The sequence below is a fragment of the Amblyomma americanum genome, chromosome 7 (assembly GCF_052857255.1).
Source record: "Amblyomma americanum isolate KBUSLIRL-KWMA chromosome 7, ASM5285725v1, whole genome shotgun sequence".
NCBI classification, from domain to species: domain Eukaryota; kingdom Metazoa; phylum Arthropoda; class Arachnida; order Ixodida; family Ixodidae; genus Amblyomma; species Amblyomma americanum.
The window spans coordinates 4466238-4484680 of record NC_135503.1 but is presented as its reverse complement, the minus strand read 5'-3'; the positions used below and the strand labels follow the sequence as shown (position 1 = coordinate 4484680).

General features: G+C 46.0%; 2 protein-coding genes across 3 annotated transcripts; one reads left to right on the top strand and one right to left on the bottom strand.

Annotated features, from left to right (window-relative positions):
- Positions 1-1437: 1437 nt before the first annotated feature.
- RpS30 (ribosomal protein S30) lies at positions 1438-12159 on the top strand. The gene is made up of 5 exons (XM_077630852.1): positions 1438-1592; positions 2065-2152; positions 4197-4341; positions 9682-9737; positions 11975-12159. Exons 1-5 carry the CDS (start codon positions 1447-1449, stop codon positions 12104-12106), a joined length of 567 nt encoding a protein of 188 aa, XP_077486978.1. The 5' UTR covers positions 1438-1446; the 3' UTR covers positions 12107-12159.
- A 3719-nt stretch (positions 12160-15878) lies between these two features.
- Positions 15879-18418, bottom strand: LOC144098306 (gamma-tubulin complex component 5-like). 2 transcript variants are annotated; one of them, XM_077630850.1, is made up of 2 exons: positions 18363-18418; positions 15879-18224 (listed from the first exon to the last, which is right to left on the bottom strand). In XM_077630850.1, the coding sequence occupies exon 2, from the start codon at positions 18212-18214 to the stop codon at positions 16031-16033; it is 2184 nt and encodes a 727-aa protein (XP_077486976.1). In that variant the 5' UTR covers positions 18215-18224; positions 18363-18418; the 3' UTR covers positions 15879-16030. The 2 variants fall into 2 exon arrangements, with proteins under 2 accessions (XP_077486976.1, XP_077486975.1); XM_077630849.1 differs by having other exon boundaries at positions 18341-18387.
- Positions 18419-18443: the final 25 nt, after the last annotated feature.

The window sequence follows — 18443 nt, the reverse complement described above, 5'->3', positions numbered from 1 at the left end:
CTACACACAGTACGTACGGAGCCTCGTCTGCTCAGCTCTGTGTCGTCCCGTTGCGCTAGCGTCGCCAACACTGCTCTTTGTTGTGGTAGCACGTTGTCGCGCTCTAAGCCCAAGTTATGCCATCAATGGGGGGTAAATTTAAGAAAGGGCAGGTGGAAACCTTCATTAGGCAGCCGACTTTGCAGTGACGATTCTACCGAATTTTGTTTAGACTGAACCGGAGTGAGGGCGAGGCCACAATCTGCTGGGGTGCCGTCGGTGTTCTACTGGTTCACATTAGCGCGTACAAAAGGTATATGGTGCTACTTTCTCGGCGGAGTGTATCAAGTACTGTTTCGTACTGTAGTAAATTATGCCTGCATGGGCTGTTATTCGTGTGATGATTGGTGCAGTTAACTTCAAACAGCGCTTGTCACATGCGCTGCTGCATTCGTCTTTCTCGCCAGTCGTTTCTCTCGTGCTGTGTAAGTGAAACGTGGCTGTGCTATTGAGTTAGATTAAAAGCACGTGTGGAAGGTAAATGACACACTAAAGAGATAAACATCACCTGCCGCCGATGAGAAGATACATCGTCCGCCACCAACCCGAAACTGAAACAGCGGCAGTTTGAGTTTCAGGATTTCCGCGCCATTGCCTTTTCTTTGCAACATGAAAATTTGTTTTTAAGATGACCTAGACTCATCTCCATTCAACTACTTCCCCTAATTACGCTCGAAAGACAAGAACCAGATCAGAAAATAGTGTTTAATGCAGGTACCCCTTTGCCGCGGCATGGTGAGACCTGCATGCCTGTTTTCTTCGGTTTCACTTTATACCATATGACATAGGAATGTAAAACAATTATTCATTCCATAAACTAAAAGAGCCAAATGCGGAATAGTGGGAGAGCCTGCTCACCAGCAGCGTGCTGGCGGTCCAAAAAGGACTGGTCCAGCATGCGTATGAGGTAGCAAGACTCAGTGGGGCCCTGGAATAAGGGCACCACCCCTGGAAGACTCGGAACTTCAACATGAAGACACCCGGGTCCCGCTGAATCGACCAATTTTTTTGCGCCAATAAAGTTTTTCTCTCTCTCTCCCTCTGAAAGACAGGGTTCCCCAAACAATGCACACATTTCTCGCGTTGAGCTTGCTTATTCCTTTGATATTACAGTAGACGCTACACGAAAACAACGCGAACAACTGAGGACGGAAGAGCGAAAGACGCGACTTCCTGCATTGAAATACACAGAAGACATCGAACTTCCGGGACATTCAACCGAACATAGAGCTACTACTACCAACTTCTGGTGGCTTCACTTGCGCCCACTTCGGAAAGCGGGAATGCGGCATCCAGCCACCTAGTGGAGATCAGTGCTTCATCCAAGGCGGATTTAAAGTACATCTACCTTGCTTCATCCATGGAGTCAGAAAAGTTAGAATAAAAGTTTCTGTGAAAACACTAAAAATGCTTAATTGCGATAAATTTATTGAAATAATGACTTGGTGTCTGTCTAAATTGGTTACGATTGTGGTGCGCTCTAGGAACACGTGGCGCCACCTTTTTCGCTTCGTTCACGCTGGCGGTCTGAGGGTCTGCATCGCGAATTGCAGGTATGTTGATTGCGAACGCGGTAAAAAAACATCCTGACCGGCTAAAAGATGTTGCGAATCTTCTTATAATGTGCTTCTCGTGCTCATAATGTCGGTTGTTTTAAATCAGGACGTTGGAAATTTGTAGTTTCTTCTTGTGTCGCGGCCTGTTTGTTAGGGTTAATGTGAGCGGCGTGGTTTTTGCGTATCGTGATCTCGCCTTTCACGAACATTTGATTGTAACATTGATTGTGAAGTCTTGTTGGCCTTGTTGTTCACGTGTCACCGTGGACACTAAAGGTTAGTGCTGTTGCGCCAAACATAGCTGCTTCAAGGCCGCTGTCATGCAGCGGTAACTGCACACCCTAGTTATTGGCGGCGTATTCTGTTTGCGAGGATTGTGATTGTTGGGCCTGTGCAAAGCTTGTTGTTTGAGTGTTACTCCTATCGCAGGCACTTGACCTGTGTTCTCATAGTTGCTCTCCATATTTAGAAAACAGGTGAAGATGAAGATCATCATCCAGTGTCAGGGGAGCCACGCCGTTGATGTGACCGGCGATGAGACAGTGGCCTTCCTCAAGGTAAGCATATGCAGCCAGCGTCAAGAAAAGGATCATGCTCATGGGAAGAAAGTGCTGCTGAGCATTAACGACACACTCTTTGGGGTAGGCTGTAAAAAAAGACAACATATTCGTGCCATGCATCACAATGGGCTAACGTAAAGACAGATGGGAGGGGTGAACGTAACAAGGTTTAACGAGCAACTGATGATGGAAGCTTAGCACAGAAGACAGGTTTTCGCAATCGCATTAAACGGCATGCGGCAATAATTCGCGGCGACGCGCTGCACGATGGCATCGCGCAATAGCTGAGGGCCGCAGAACCACTGTCTCCCGGTTTCTGGGCTTGCGGAAAATTTCGCTCATCGCCCGGAAGCAGCTCGTAAGACGAGCCAGTTGCAGAAGGCTTTGGGGTGCGTAACTCCATATCTAGCCCATTTGAAAGAAGTTCTTCAAGCGCTGTTTCAGCGAAGAAGCTGCCCACGCACGCTATGCTGAGCTTTGCATGGAAATAGTTAATTGAAGGCTCGGTAGGAATAATAAAGCAAGACGGGCTGTTTTGGCATGTATATTTTTAATTATTATGCTTAGGTGTGGGAGAGAAATGCCACTCTGTATACAAAGTCGCAGGACAGAATGTAGTTCAGCACCACTGTGCAGTGTCCTTTAGAAAAGCAATGTATTACCAGTAGAATTTTCATCGGTGCTTTTACCGTACTTTTGTGCTGTTAAGTCTTAAAAACAGGGTACTAGCACAGTCATACTTCCCTGCGGCAAAGACGGTACGAAAGAAGGGGAGGGCACAACAATTGTGAACCGATGTGCACCAAATGTAGTGTCACAGGAAAACACCCAGACGCTCTAACAAGAGAGATAATAGAGGCTTTCATGATTGTAAGATTGGAGGACGACTGCATAAGTGCACGATCAGTGGCATTGTCCAGAAAAGAAATCAAATACCTAGATTTTGAAATTTGACGGCGCTATTGTGTCCTCTTCTTTTGTGCCGTTTTAGCGCTGATAATACGGAAGTACGTAACCAGCTCACCCAAAATATTGTATACCTCCCTGACGATGCGAGGTAACTGAACAGTGAGGCAACGGCAACAGAGCAACGCTGAAACGCAGCGCTCTTTCGCCAAGTCTCTTCGCTTGGTGTTCGTGTACCAGCGGCTGCAGTAGGCAACGGCCGTTGCCATTTTGCATCAAGTCGCCAGGCACATCGCTTTATGAGCTTACTGCTTGAAAGTTCTTGGGAAGTGCTAATTAATCATTCAATCTCGTGCTTGACCTTGTCAAGTCTCTTGCATTTCAGTGCGAGCACAGTGCAAAAAATTTATCGGGAGCCGTCTATTAGGCGTCTTATAGTCCAAATGCAGATTCAGTACATTTTATCTTGTGTACCGCGCCAAATTTCTCACCACAGCTGGTTTGTCAGAGGAGCTGCTTTTCAAGTGCTCCCTAATTTAACATGTAACTAGTATTGAATGACAAGGAAAAGCAGTTCTTATAACAAATCGCTTGAGGGAAGAAACTTGAGAAGCCTAGGCACAAAAGATTAAATGAATGTTTTTGCTGAGAACTTTGAGACTTTTTAGTGTGACTGCTGAAATTATGTTCCACACGCCAAAGTTTTACCTGCAGTTATCAGATCATTCTTGTTAGATCACCTTTCTCTGTGTTGTTCTGTATTTGGCTGCATTGTGTTTGTGTCAGCTGCTTCTGGTGTAAGCATGCGCCGCCACTCACATGCTGGTGGGTTTGGTGTGGCCATTATCGTGGCGTGCTTTGGTTACAGCAGAAATGTGCAAGCTGTGATCCTCCGGGAAGAAACTGGCAGCTAAAAGGGAAAGCGGCTGTATGTTTCAAATTCATTTCCCAGGCTTTGTGTGACTCATGATGCTAAAATTTTGTCATTTCCGTGAACAAAGGATGTAATCTTTCGGGGCCACTGGGCTGCACAACAATGCTTGGGCCATGAATTTGAGACCTGACAGAGATCATCAGTTTGTTGTCCATGCATGTTTATCTAATGTGCCACCTCTGTTCTCGGTTCACTTTGCAGGGCTACCTTCACAGAGCCGAGGGCATTGCGCCCGAGGACCAGCGGCTATACTCCGATGGGGGCAAGCCACTCAACGATGAGGATGTGCTGTCCGCCTGCCTGACCGATGGTGCACTCGTAAACGCTGTTGTGCCTTTGGTCGGAGGTAAGTTCCTCTTGCTGTTCACCTAGGTTCGTGGTGAGGCTTGTACTGTGAATGCGCTTGCTCTTTTGACCACACATAGTCTGCCCTTTGATGACGTGTTTTGGGAGCGTGTCATACTTGTTACTGTGTTGTGAAGCAAAGGCAGCATCAGCTGATGGAGCTGCCCTCTTTCAAGTACACTGTTGTGTCATTGCATTGGGACTGCATGAGCCATGGAGAGACAGGCGGTGTGTGTTGAATCCAGCAGCTGGTTTCGTGTTTTACTTTTGTTTTACATGCACCCACTGGTTGGATGCTCTCTTCGAGCTTGGCGTCTGTTCTGCTCTGTGAGGCATATTTTGTGTCGTTCTTTATTACTTTATCGTGGCACTAGGATCACATTTTTCTCTATGCATGTGTGCATTGATCATAAGAAGTGCTATGCATAAAGACTGTAATGCACCAAAAGTGCATGGTGCAGTGAGAATAGTTAGGAGTCATGACCATTTGCTCTGACTGTGGTTTCTGTTCTGCCGTCTGTGTCTAGTAGTTGGGCAGTGTTACACATCGCATTTTTTTGTATGCCTTCATTGCTGTCTCCTGCATTTAACACCTAACTAACCTGGGTTCTCTTCTGCTGTCGGAAACAGGCATACATATCCAGCATTGTGTATTGGTGCAAGCAGTACGATAGAAGATCATGTCGCTGCACCTTGCGGAATTTGTCATTTGCCGCTTGTGGAAATGGTTACGGGGGGATGATAGTAGGAAAACTTTTAAGGGGGACACTGTGCAAAAAACCGCATTTTTGGGCCAAAAAGTTCATTTTTGGATTATTCTTGTTTTCGATTCCCGGACTGATAAAGAACCTCTCAGCAAAATTTTATTCACGGGCGTGCTCTAGAAACACAGAAATTCTCATTTTTGAAAGGTCGGCGGCGCCCGTGCGTTGTTTCGGATCGAAAGAAATGGCCCGCAATCATCATTTCCAAAGTATGCATGCGGAGCATCTATTAGGCCTGGTGAGCAGTGAGTACCCTTGTCAGAGGTGTCGTTTCTTCCTCTTTCCAGTGAGTGCGCGCACTTCCGTCGAGAGCAGATTGAAACGTGAGCAAAATTAAAGAGCAAACGCGAAAATCTGAGAACGGCAAGCCCTGATTGGCTAGCAAACCGAAACTTGAGCTGTGATTGGCGCAAACGCAGCACGTGACGTTTCAAATGTTGCTTCGCGCTATGCGAGGCCTCGCTTTGTCAGACCATGCTTGACCGCATCCCGCGCTGAATCTAGTCGCTCTGCTCCTCTGGTTTCCTCACACATATATTTTTGTTGGAAGAATGCTGGCTACGAAGTTCGCGTCACGGAACAGCTTCGGTAAACGAAGCCCCTTCACGAAAGCGAGAGGCCGAGCCAGCAAAGGCCCACCAGGAGCGCTGGAACGACCGATATCGCCTATCTCTGTTCCATCGCTGGCGACCGAAGCAGCTAACTCAAGCCCCGATGACGAGGATGTCCTGACTGCATTTCAAAGAAAGGCCGCGCTCCTTCAAGAATGCAACGACCATCGCGACGGCTCAACTGAACGTGCGACGCACGACGTCAGCGGTGGGCCTCAAGTGCCGACTGGCTACTGTTTTGTCGATGTAGCAGCGGTAAGAGCAATGATCGGTGCGCTGTTGTGTCCCGTGTGCAGCGAGCAGTCGCTTGATTTAGCAGAAAGCGGTGCAGGTGTGAACCTCCAGTTTGTTGCTTTGTGCAGTGGGTGCGGAAACATTGTCCGAGTCCCGCATTCTCCCGTCATGGGATCGAGCCATCAGCCGGAGCTGCCCGTGTGTCTCGCACTGACAGCCCGGAACTGCAGAATTGATTTCATAAAGTTCAAGAATTTGTTTGCGAGCGTGAATAGTCCGCTGCCAGTGCATCTGAAGACCTACCAGCTGCTAGGAGAAGAAATGCACGGCGCTGCGATGGACGCTGCGTGCAACGCCATGCACAATGCCGCACAGGCCGTTAGAAAAAAAAAGGGCAGCCCAAGAGGATGAGTTGCTCGATGTTTGTGTCAGCTGCGATGGAACCTGGCACTAACGAGGCCACACTTCCCACTTTTGGCTTGTTGCTGCAATTGAGGTGGCCTTGTGCTCGACTTTTCAGTCCAGAGTAACTACTGCCATGCGTGCAGCTTGGGACCCAAGTCTGGTGATGAGAATCGTGAAGGATGGGCCGATGCACACAAGGAACTCTGTCAAAAAAAACTTATCTGGCTCTTCGAATGCCATGGAGGTGGAGGCTGCTGTCATTGTATTCAGCAGGTCCGAAGTGCTGCACAATATGCAACAGTGCTAAGTGACGGAGACAGTGAGGCTTTTTTTGCATGTGTCCAAGCTTGGTCTTTATGATAAGGAATTAATCAAAGAAGAGTGTGTGAATCATGTCGGCAAACGTGTGTTTGCTGGGATTGAAAAGCTGAAGAAGGAGAACATAGGCCTGGTAGGCAAAGGAAAACTCACAAAGGTAGTCTCCAAGAAACTGACGGCATACTATGCATCTATCTGCATTTAAAGAAAATGCTCTCGACGTGAAGATGCAGAAAGGGGTAATGGCCACCCTTTTTCATTCATACTCTACTGGTGACAAGCCACTAACTACATTTTGCCTGCCCACACGGCGAGGACTCCTGGTGCCATTACAAAAAAAACATGCACCAGGCCTTGCTTGCCGTGGGCAAACCGTTAGTGGCTTGGGCGCACCGCACCGCTCAGCATTCAGCAAGGACATCGCTAAGGAGCTCGTGCCCCTGTATAACAGGCTGGCTAAAGCTGACCTACTTGCGCGCTGCTTGCGCATGCAGACTCAGAATGCCGAGTCGTTCAGTTCGGTGTGGAAGTGATGTCCAAAGACAGAGTTTGCGTCTCTCAGAACTATCGAGACAGCTGCAGCACTAGCTGTTCTACACTTCAGTGAAGGACTGAAGGGACTGAAAAGAGCCTGTTGAAAAGAGACAAGTTGGACATTTCCTGTGGCACACACACTACCAAGGTCATCGAGGAGAACACCAAATTGTGTGTGGTGCGGGCGTGAGCAAGAGCACCTCAGAGCTCTAAGGTGGCCAGAAAAAAAAAACGCAAACCTGAAGCCACTGCTGCTGAGCAGCATAGAGTTGAAGAATAGGGACCTACATATGCTGCTGGGGGTTTTCCTGAACATTGGAGCTTTGGAAGATCAGCGGGGGCATTTTCAATCTTTAATCCATTTTTCTCATTTCCTGTTTTTTTTTAGTAAACTGTCAGCTTAGGAAAACTATCGTTCCAGTATTACTTGATAATATTAATATTGTAGCAGACACAACTGTGCGCTCAATTTGCCTATTTTCTTTTTTTTATGCCAAAAAACCTAGTTTGAAAGAAGTGGCAGAGATGAAAAATGAATGTCATTCTTTATATGGCAGCATTCTTTTGAAATATAGCAGAACTAAGCAAAATAATTCCACAGTTGTGTGCTCTGGTCATTCCTAAAGCCACATAATGGGAAAAATTTAGAAGATTACACTTCCAAACAATAGTTTTCCTAAGCAAGCATAGTCATTCTTGTCGTAGAGGTTGCGTAACTTGCTTCATACTTATTCCAGAGTAATGAAATTTGGCACAGATGGTCCCAGCAGTGATATAAACCAGCCCTGCAAGTTTCAATTAAATCGAGCAAGTGGTTCGAAATTTCACTCTTTAGGGTAGTGTCCCCTTAGATATTGGTGCTGGGTGAATGAAAATTGTGCTACTTATAGAGCTTGATGTTCTCTTTCCAAATCTCTTTTTAGTTCTATGATGAGCTGATGCCTTCATGTACAAAGTGCCGTGCACAAGTGAAAAACTGCTTGCCTGTGAGGCTACTGGATATAGCAGTAAGCATGACAGAGGAGAGCAAAATGGTCTTGTTCTCAGCCCTGTAATGAGTAAACTGAGCAGCATAATGTCCTTCCCTTTGCATGCACAATTTTACATCTCTTGCTTTATTTTCAGTAGCTGGGGGCCTGAATATTATGAAACATTTAATCACTAAATTTATTATTCATCACAGAAATACATACATGAATTCTACACACCTTAAAGATTATGCATGCCAAATTTGGTCTCGTTTGAACGGCAAATAAATACATTAAACTTTGCACAAAATCAGTGTTTAGCCCAAAATAAGAAGTTGAGAAAAAACAGGATTGAAAGTTATAATAGTTGTTCACCACTGTTGTAGCGGCAGTATCTGCATGACAATTGGAAAAATGCAGGCCAAGGTCCCCTAAAGCTGTACACAGCTCTAAAACTGTGAGTCCCTATTTACGAGCGGCATCCTCAAGACGAGCTTTCTTGGCTAAATGGCGACGAGGAGGCCTTCCGTGCTTCGGCTGTCTGCCTTGTTGACGTGCTAGAAATTCATTTCTTGTCACAATCTTTGCACAGTTGCACAATTGAAAGAAATGTACAAAATCGGACGAGTTTGTTGCATGGACTGCGTTCATGGCAAAATGGTCTTCCGATGGCACAAGGAAGCGTCGCCCCTGTAGTCGCCTGCGGGTGTTACACATCGCGACAAATGTGTCTACGAGACAGCGGATGTGTGACATGCGTCAGTGTTGCAGCGGAGCTCCAGAAATGGCGTGGGTCTTCTCAGTTTTCAGTTTCATGGGATACAGAGCCTGTACTGTCCCCGCTCCGGGCATGCCGCACCACGACTGGCAAGAATGTTCACAGCACCGATCTTATTGATTCAAGCACTCAGCAATTAGTCACCCTTTCTGCTTTCATTTTCGGAGATCCTTTTAATTTTTCTGATGTGTTGACGAATGTGTCAGTGCTTTTAATAAAGTTTAGAAAAGTTCGGAGGTCATATAGGTCTTTCTATTGGCTCGATGCTCCACAGGCAGATTGTGCTTTCCACTCCGTTGATGTCCGAATGAACAAGGTTTTACTGTATCTCGTTATTATGGTCCTTGGACATATTGACCATTTTTATATGGTGTACCTCAATAACAGTATAAATAGCATAGCTCCAGATAAGTCTTTGGCTACAGCACCATTTCAATCGTAGCCAAAAAATATTGAAAAGTATCTTAATGACCCGTAAGAAATTAATTAATTTGGTTTAAGTTATTTTTCCATAATATGGGGACTAATAGGGGTAAGAAATACATGTACACACCTCATTTTATTACGATATCTTTAATAGTAAAAATTTTCATTTTAAGACCAGCGTCTACCTTTATGTGAAAATCTGTTTTTCGACTCACTTTAAGCAAATTGGCGCTCATGTTCTGTTATGCTGTCACAGCATAAACTTGCACCAACTGCTGTTAATAAATGCACATATTCTTGCAGGCAAGGTTCACGGCTCCTTGGCACGTGCTGGAAAGGTCAAGGGACAGACTCCCAAGGTTAGACATGTTCATGGCATACTTATGACTGCTTTGGCATCTTGATGTAGGCTTGTTTGTTAAAAGATGAAACATGCACTTCATGCCTGTGGCAGACAAGCTGATTTAGTGCCTCTTGAAAGTGTTACTTCTTGATGTTGTTTGTCATTTGAAGCCATTTGTTTAACATTATTCAATTTTTTTTCAATAACAAATTCAATTTTTCAAATTTTAACAAAAATTTCATTATTCCTGAATGAACTGCAGCAAAAATTGTTTCTAGTTATCCCATTAATTCCTATGCGTTGAAAACATCAGATAAAAGATGAATTTTCAGGTCATCATTAATGGCTTCTTGTTTGCAAAAATGTAAAAAACTAGGTGATTCATTACAAAAAGATTACATAGTAGGTGATGTGAGCTAATTTATATAATATCTGAGTGTCCAAGGACCACAAAACCATGCACACAGGCACATGCAGGAATTCAAAGCAAGATTCGAAACTGCTCCGTCATTGTGAATGCAGCATTACGGCCACATAAATTATAGGCTTTTTTGCGTTAGGGCTAGCTTTTGCACGAATTTTTCGTGGGCCGTTGCATTGATAAATATGTTGGAAAAGACCGTTAGTTGAAGTATGCTAGCAATTCAAGTAGATATGCGGGAAGAAATTTTTTTTTGCGCTCTATCATACAGAGTGTTCCTGTTCCGTATTTATCTGTTTGGGTTGTGAAAAAGTCTCCTGCACCAATTACTGGCCTATTTGTGTTCAAGCACTGTCCGGAGGGTAGCTTATGATAATCTGCATTTTTCGATAAATTATTTAACATCGGAACTTGCTTGGATTACTCGGAATCAGCGAGAAACTGCAGTCGGCTATGCTCAGAATAGAGCTGAATACTAATAAATGCAATGGCATGCGTGTGTCCTGTACTGATTATGGTTCCTTGACTTGTTGCTTAACGCTTTGCGGTCCGAAACTTCTTACCGCTTTGCGGCCATTCCGGTCTGAAACTACTTTGCCTCTTTCCCGCGCCGCGGAAGAAAATGACAACTGTGCAGAAACACCAGTGAATGTTTATTTTTTAGGTCTATGTACCTATTTTGGCAGTGTTTGGAACTGCTCAAAACATTCCTCTGGGTGCAGTCCAGGATTTTGACGGCTTGTTTGGCAGAAATACACAGGTTCCTTTCTACCCCCTTTGGTTTTTCAGTCACTGCAATCTTTGCTGCCTCAGCCGGTGCAGCTTATGCCGTATAAGCGCGTGTAAAGACCGCACCCATGTACAGGCCACCCGCCGTTTTACCAAAGGAATTATTTTTAAAAAAAAACATCCGTGCAAGGGCTGCACCTAACTTTCCACGACCCACGCAGAAATAGCCTTCGAAATGCATGCGCCATGGCCTCCGCGATGAGCTCCGGCTGCAAGCAACGGTGCGCCTGATCATGGAAGCCGTGCACAGGAGCTTCCAGGTGCCGCCCACAAATGGCACCTGAAGCTGCGCGGCTCATCACATCATCATCATCCTTATCCTCTGCCACGAGCTCTCCCTATCCATATTGGCATCAGTATCACCAGTTCAAGCTTTTTGTGGCTGTCAAAGGCACAGGTGTTGTGGTAGCATGTTAGTTCACCGTAGTTGTAGCTTTCGTATGCTGCCGCCGAGCATTGAAATTTTAGCACGATGGGCAAGCATCTTAATTTAATTAGTCCTTAATTCACATTGATCCTTGAATCTGGAAAAAAGTGCTGCCCTTACACGCATTTATACAGTATTTCCATTTAGTGTCACTTTAATATCAATAGCCACGAAATGCTAGTGGATAGCTGAAAGAAACCACCCCAAGACTACAAGCACACTGCAGTACTGCTTTAGTAAAGCTAGTTTCATGATAAATTGGTGCTGCAAGGCCCCACTCTTGTGCTCCATTAGTGTATTTGAGATTCCATGCCAACTCAATATATTCAGCATGTCAGACCACTGCGGAAATCTGATCACTAGAAATCCAAACTTTGGTTAGGCCTACAACTAATCCAGCCGTTTCAGATTCAGTGGCCAAGGGGCAGCATCTATGTAGACATAGCATCTGAAAATGAAAAGATAATTCACGGTAGCTCCTGAATCGTACAAAAGTTGTACGGGTTTCATGCTGTTAGAGGGATGTGGGGGCTCGCTTTGTTGTCTCGGACAGGAATTGTTCGCATGTAGTTTGTGTTGCAAGTGCAAGTTTCATTTCTTGTGTGTGACAATGCAGGTGGAGAAACAAGAAAAGAAGAAGAAGAAGACTGGCCGAGCCAAGAGGCGCATCCAGTACAACAGGCGCTTTGTGAATGCCGTGGCCACCTTTGGACGCAGGAGGGGACCCAACGCCAACCAGGCCTCATAGAGATAGGGAATGCATCGCTGTACAGCCGCCTAATAAAGGCATTCTCACCAAAATTGGCAGAAAAATGGCTTTCTGATTTGCATTGACTATGCAAGTGCACTACTTGCCATTAAGCTCTTAGGTTCTGGTCTGGAAAATGTTTGCAATGAAATACAAGCACATGCCACTTTTCTGATAAATGAACTGCAGCTATGACTGCACTGCATGGAAACTAATTTGCCAGTGCTTCTGCATCTATATTTACACTTGCAAAAAAAAGGCAATAATGAGTGGTGAAATATTCGGTATATGCTGGAAAGAATGAACTAGTTATTGTTTTCTTGCATTTCCCACCATAGCTATGGCGCAGGGGCTGCACACATCTAATTCCGGAGCGACGCGTCGTGAACGTCCAGAATGGGAAGGCAACGCGACATGCGCAGAAGTTAGTAAAACAGCAATCTTTGGTTTGACGTAGAGTTTATGGCACTTATGGATCCTAAAGAGAGCAACGCTAACCAACACCACTTGTTGGAATTTGCTGGGTACCAACTTTTGTCTCTTTCCGGCACGACATTGGGAGCAGGAGCACCGGAAACGGATTCAACTCATTCACTGACAGGAGTAACCTAATGTTATGATCATTCCACGTAATTACTTTCATTACGCATGCATTTCTTGTCTTAAAGGAATTGTAGAAAGCTGCTTTGTTACATGTGCTGTTTGGTGTGCTACAATGAAAGTCTGAATAGTGCCCTCCAGAGGCGTCACGAGGGCGGTGTTTGGGTGCAGTCTGCACCAGGTGCAGAGCTCAAGGCAGTGCAGTGCCTTTCTTAGCTGTGAATGAGTTCAATGTTTCGTTCTGAAACTCTCAGCCATTTTTTGGCTAGCTATCCGAGAGTGCACTTTAAGCTGAAATACCTCGGCTATGGAGACACCTGGATGCGGCCAAGCATTGGTCAGCATTACACTTCTTTATACCTATACTAATACAGACAAATACCTAACCGCATTGCTCAGGCAATACTAGTCGCGCCAATATCTAAGAATATGCATCCTGCTCACCACGAGGGGAGAAGGAAAGCTAGGGCAAAAGCTCTGCACAGAATGTACAGCCAACATGAAGAAGCCGTACATGTGAATGCGGCAGAATACCCACAGAAACAAGCGTTTGCACTAGCGGCAGTGGACGCGCAAGGCAGACTGATAGTCTCCGGCACTGCAAAAACAAGATCCTCAAAAACGGCCTTGCCATCATTAACACCAACGCTGATACTATACAAAGAGACTAACTTCACCATACCCAGTTATGTGAGGGCCAGAATTTCTCAGGCAGCAATGAACATATTGGTGCAAACAAAGAACTTGGAACAATTGAGTTGATATGGGTCCCAGCTAGCTCACTTGGGGAACCCTGGTAACGAAGCAGCACACATCAAAGCTCAGGGACGCGGTAGTTACTGAGAATTTCTTGAAAGGCCTTGCATCATCTCACATTACTAATTTTAAAGTAGAAAGGAGGATCTCTCCCCCCCCTCCAGGCAAAAAGCTTAGATAAGGACAGGCGACTCCAGGCGCGATCCTTAACGAGTGCTTACTTATCAAAATTCTATCCCAGTGACTACGACCCGGAATGTACACTGTGGCGAAATAGTCACGATTGCATATTGTGGAACTGTAAACAGGAGCCACCACCAGAATCTCTAATACAAGTTTCTACTCTCTAGCAATGGGAGGCCATGTTGGTCAGCTCAGACCTGGGCATTCAAACCTGGGCCATTGAATGGGCAACTCAGGTCGCTGTCAGCCGTGGACTGATAGCCACCTTGCACAGATCATCTGCATTTTGCCTTCTGATGAAATAAATGTTTTGCAATCCAGTCCCCACTATCGCAGTGCAATGCGATGGCGGTACATGGAGAATCGCCATGAGCACTCTCGCCTGAGGCAGCTTCGCGTATGTGTGAAGGCTTCAGCCCTTTGGCTGCTGCAGCGCTTGAATGCAGCGGCTGCGTGGCAGCGTTTCGAAGGAGGCGAAACGCAAAAGGTGACCGTAAGCGCCCGTGTAGCAGCAGTCTACTATCGGACCTCTTTCACTCCCACGAGCTTTCACTCTTGCACTCCGTGCTTTCATTTTCTGACAACCAATATTTTTTAGTGTGCTAGCACTCATAGTGGCCATTCTCCGCATTTGGGCGAAACTGGTTTTGCGGTAGGTCGCTGCCCTACCCACCGTGTCAGGCGACAGCTCATTTAATCGCGAGAGGCTGCTCGGGAAGGCCAACCCAGGTCGCAACGCAAACCAAGTGACCCAAGGCCCACCGATGGCAACACCAGCCATAGCACTTGCCTTGTGCCACTGCGCCACTGGTCACCTGCCCACCGGGTGGCTTTACTAGCCAAGGTGTAGCCCGTAGTAACCAGGCACGATTCTGGGGTGCCGATTAGGCGGACCGCCCCTAAGCGCACCGAGCTAAGCAGAACAATGGTTTATGGGAGCTTATCGTACCATAGCGACTCTCGCTGCGAGGAAAGCCGTAGTGATCAGGCTCCGGAAATTTCGACCACCTGGGGTTCTTTAATGTGCACTAACATCGCACAGTACACGGGTATCTAGAATTTCACAATTAGCATTTCGGAATGAGCAACAGCAGTTAGGAGGAGAATGTCATTCAAATGATGCTTGCATAGTAGCTAAACAGAAGTAGTAGTTGGGATGGTAATTCTGTGGTAGCCAGCTGTACCACCTAGAGGTTGTAGCTACAGCCGACAATTGATGTCATGCTAGCGCACATATCCATATTTGGTCTAATTACCCAAATCGACAATTTTTTTTTTTTTCAGCGCATGAACGGCAAACAGCCAGACCACACAGCTTTAACGCCGAGTGGAAAAACCACGTAAACGGAAGAGAAGGACACACGCAGCAGCGCCGAAATAGCTGAAGCAGTGAGAAGAAATGACCACAAAAAGATTGAACCAGCGATGCGCCCATCAGCAGACGAAACAGCAGCACGCATCTAGGATTGGTTGGCTGGCTGATGCGTGCCTGTGCCCGCGAAGCATAGAAAAATGAGACGGAAAGTGGGCGGACGCGTGACCTTTGCGCGTGCTACCTGCATCATGCAGTTCACGTTTAAGCAGGAATGCTTCAACGATCGCTTGCTGTGCCGGTCACACATGAGCCCGTTCGAATGAACCCGTGCAAAACCAAGAGAGGCCTGTAGCATCTGAATTAGCGAGCATTCTACGCCATGCATACATATACGTGGGCATTGGCTGGGACTGCGCCGGTGTTTCGAATTATCCGGAGGAGTTAGTGGACAGATTCAAAGTTGGTTTGACAATAAAAAAAATGCCCAATTTTGCATCAAAGCTGGCTGTGGGCCTCCGCTGTTGACCCTTTGCTATTTTTAAGGCCCAAAAACGTGGGCACCAAAGACAAATTTAAACAAAATGCAATTGCATATCATTGGTGAAAACAAATTTTCATATCAAACTGAAAGCTGGAACTCTGTTTCTGTGAAGTATGTCCACTTGCCATCTCTGTACGACAGTCCCTGCACCTTCAATGCTTTCAGTAGAAAACTCTCTCGGCATGTGTTTCACAATTGTGCAGGCTACGTTATCTTAAAACAAGTGCATTTTTCTTTAATACAGCAGGAGCTGTTGAAAACTGGGTTTCTAGGTTTTAAATGTGCTGTGCTGTGAGCAAACATGGAAACATGGGAGGTTAGCTGCGCTGGATGCCAGGCATGCCAGATGCTCAGTGGGCGGCATAGAACTCAAGGTTGCACTTTTCAACCATACTTTTAATTCCCAAGACTGTTGAACAGAAAACAGGAACCAGAAGTCACAACAAATGCAAAATTACGTACCATGCTGTAAATAGTAAACAGTACTGGAAGCACAAACTTACCAATAAGGCTAAAAATGTAGCTGCCTCTAGATTTCCATGGGCTGTAAAGACTGCATGTTCAGAGCAAAAGTTAATAATTGCGATGAATCCATGTACCCCCTGCTTACGTACAATCTGGCCAGATGTTTAAACTTGACGTGATGCTTAATGAAATTGTCGTGAATACTTCTGACATCTGACAAAAGAGCATTTTCGATACCTCTGTTCCACAGAACATGCAACTTGATGCAAAGGTGAAGCAGAGCGAGTATAACTTCACGCAGCTCAACAAAGGGCTCACTCAGCAAGCACTGACGATACACTTTGGCAACAAAGTCCTCGTGGCACTTGATCACTGTGTCTAGATCTGTGGCATCATGCAGCTCGCTCTCAAAGACTAACTTGCTGCTGTGCAGAACTTCCTGCATAAGACAGGCATGAAAGGAGTTGAGAAAACTGAGGGCTTGGAATCTCAAAAGTTGGAGAAAGTGAGCATTCTGCTTTACAATTGCTGTTTTGCGTTCACAGCAACCGAGTTCCTGGAAATGCAGTTCTTCAAGAGCAAACTTGGCACATTTCACTTTGCAGAGAAAAACAAAAATGCAACTATACAGGTTGAGAGTGGTCTCTGTCAGTACAATTGTGACGGGCCAAGAAACGCTGTAAGCAAACATGACATTGTCAAAGCCATCCAGCCACATCTTGGGCGAGTTCCGTTTTAACCTCATGCTGAGATTTTTCAAGAAGGGGGATGCATTGGAGTGCCAAGACAAAGCTTCTTGCAAGGCAAAATTCAGGAAAGACAGATTCTGCCACATTTTTGGGGTCTTTGATAGGAGCTTGGAGAACATTTCAGTGGCAAATGAATGCATTATATCACCAGCAAACATGAGAAAGTGGTTATGAATGACTTCAATCTGCCCAGAAAGTTTGCACTCGGATTGGAGATAATGCAGAAACTTGGCACTATTTTGTGAACACCTTTCAGCCACAGCATTTCTAATGGCTTGCTGGATTTGAGAAAGTCTGCAGGTAAAAGCGTATGTTTCACTACTTGGGTCCTTGTGCTTTTTTCCAGGTTGCAGGTTGATCAGTCCGTAACAGCGAACTTTTCTCGACCACTCTTCCATTTCAGCAGATACTTTTTCAATGTTTTCCAGCGCTCTGGCCTCATTTACATCTTTTTCCAGTTGGCTTCCCAAGCAACAAATTCTGTGGAGAATTGAAGCATACAGAGTTCCTGGCTTACTCTTCAGCACGTCTTTTTTGCTCTGTGTTGCATGTGCCAAGTGTTCCATAGACTTGCCTGCAGACGTGAGCAACACAAAATGCGAGCCCAAGACGCTGTCTAAGCAACCAGACTCAAAAATGTACAGAGATTCCTTCCAATACCTGGGGTCTTCTAATGAAATGTCAGCAGCTCTCCTAATTGGAAACTCTTGATAGGGATCAATCAATTTCCCACTGCTGCTCAACTCGTCGATGAAGTCAATGTACGGCTTCACTGTGTCCAAGTAAAGGCCCACCGTTTGTGGCAGCACGTTTTCTTGGCTCACAACTGTAGCACTCTCCAAAGCCTGTTCAAGAGCTCTAAGCAACTTCACTGAGCTCTCCACATGGTTGGCGGGGGACGCAGGAGAGACAGCACTGCAATAAATGTCATATATGTGGCTCACGAGCTCAAAGTAGGGCTCCATTTCTTCTAAAAGCATGGCTAGTGTCAACGTGTCTTTCTGTTCCATTACCCTTCCCTCAAGGTACACAAGACGCCGGTTGTATGGAGCAAGTTGTACCAGAACGGAGTTCGCGAAGGCTTGGAAAGTTAACGTCCCTGCGACAGTTTCCGACGATCCTGAACCTACAACTGACGAGACGAAGTCCAGCAAATGCACAACATGAGAAGCGTGGCAGCATATTTCTTCTAAGGCGTTCTTCACAGTGGCTTGAGTCACATGTGACAACATAAACCTGTCATTAACAACGAACCGCGCTCCGTTCCACGAAAACATGAACAGTTCTTTCGTGCCGCGCATCATCCACAGTGCCTCACGAAGTAGAATGCGCTCACTCAGTATGCTGTGCTCGCCCGTGGGAGTCACGACACCGCAGCTGTTCAAGTACGCCTCCCACTCTTTGACAAGGTTCGAAGAAATCGAAGTGCTTGCCGAAGCCACGACGGGTGCGCTGCACCGGCTCCAGTAAGGCGGCATGACGTGGTCTTGAAGCGCCATCGCGGTAAATCTGGATAGAAAACAACGGAGAATACTACAAACATGCTACACTCCGCAGTCAACAGTTCAGACGGCATTTAAGGCGCCTTTCATTATGAGGCCGCCTTTGAAAATAGCGATAAATACCCGCAAACGGCAGCGCGCTTACAGTGCTTACTTGTCTTGGCTTGTCGGTGGTTAGGTTTGGATGCGTTTGCTTACGTGGCTTCGGCTTTTATGCCTCTCGTCG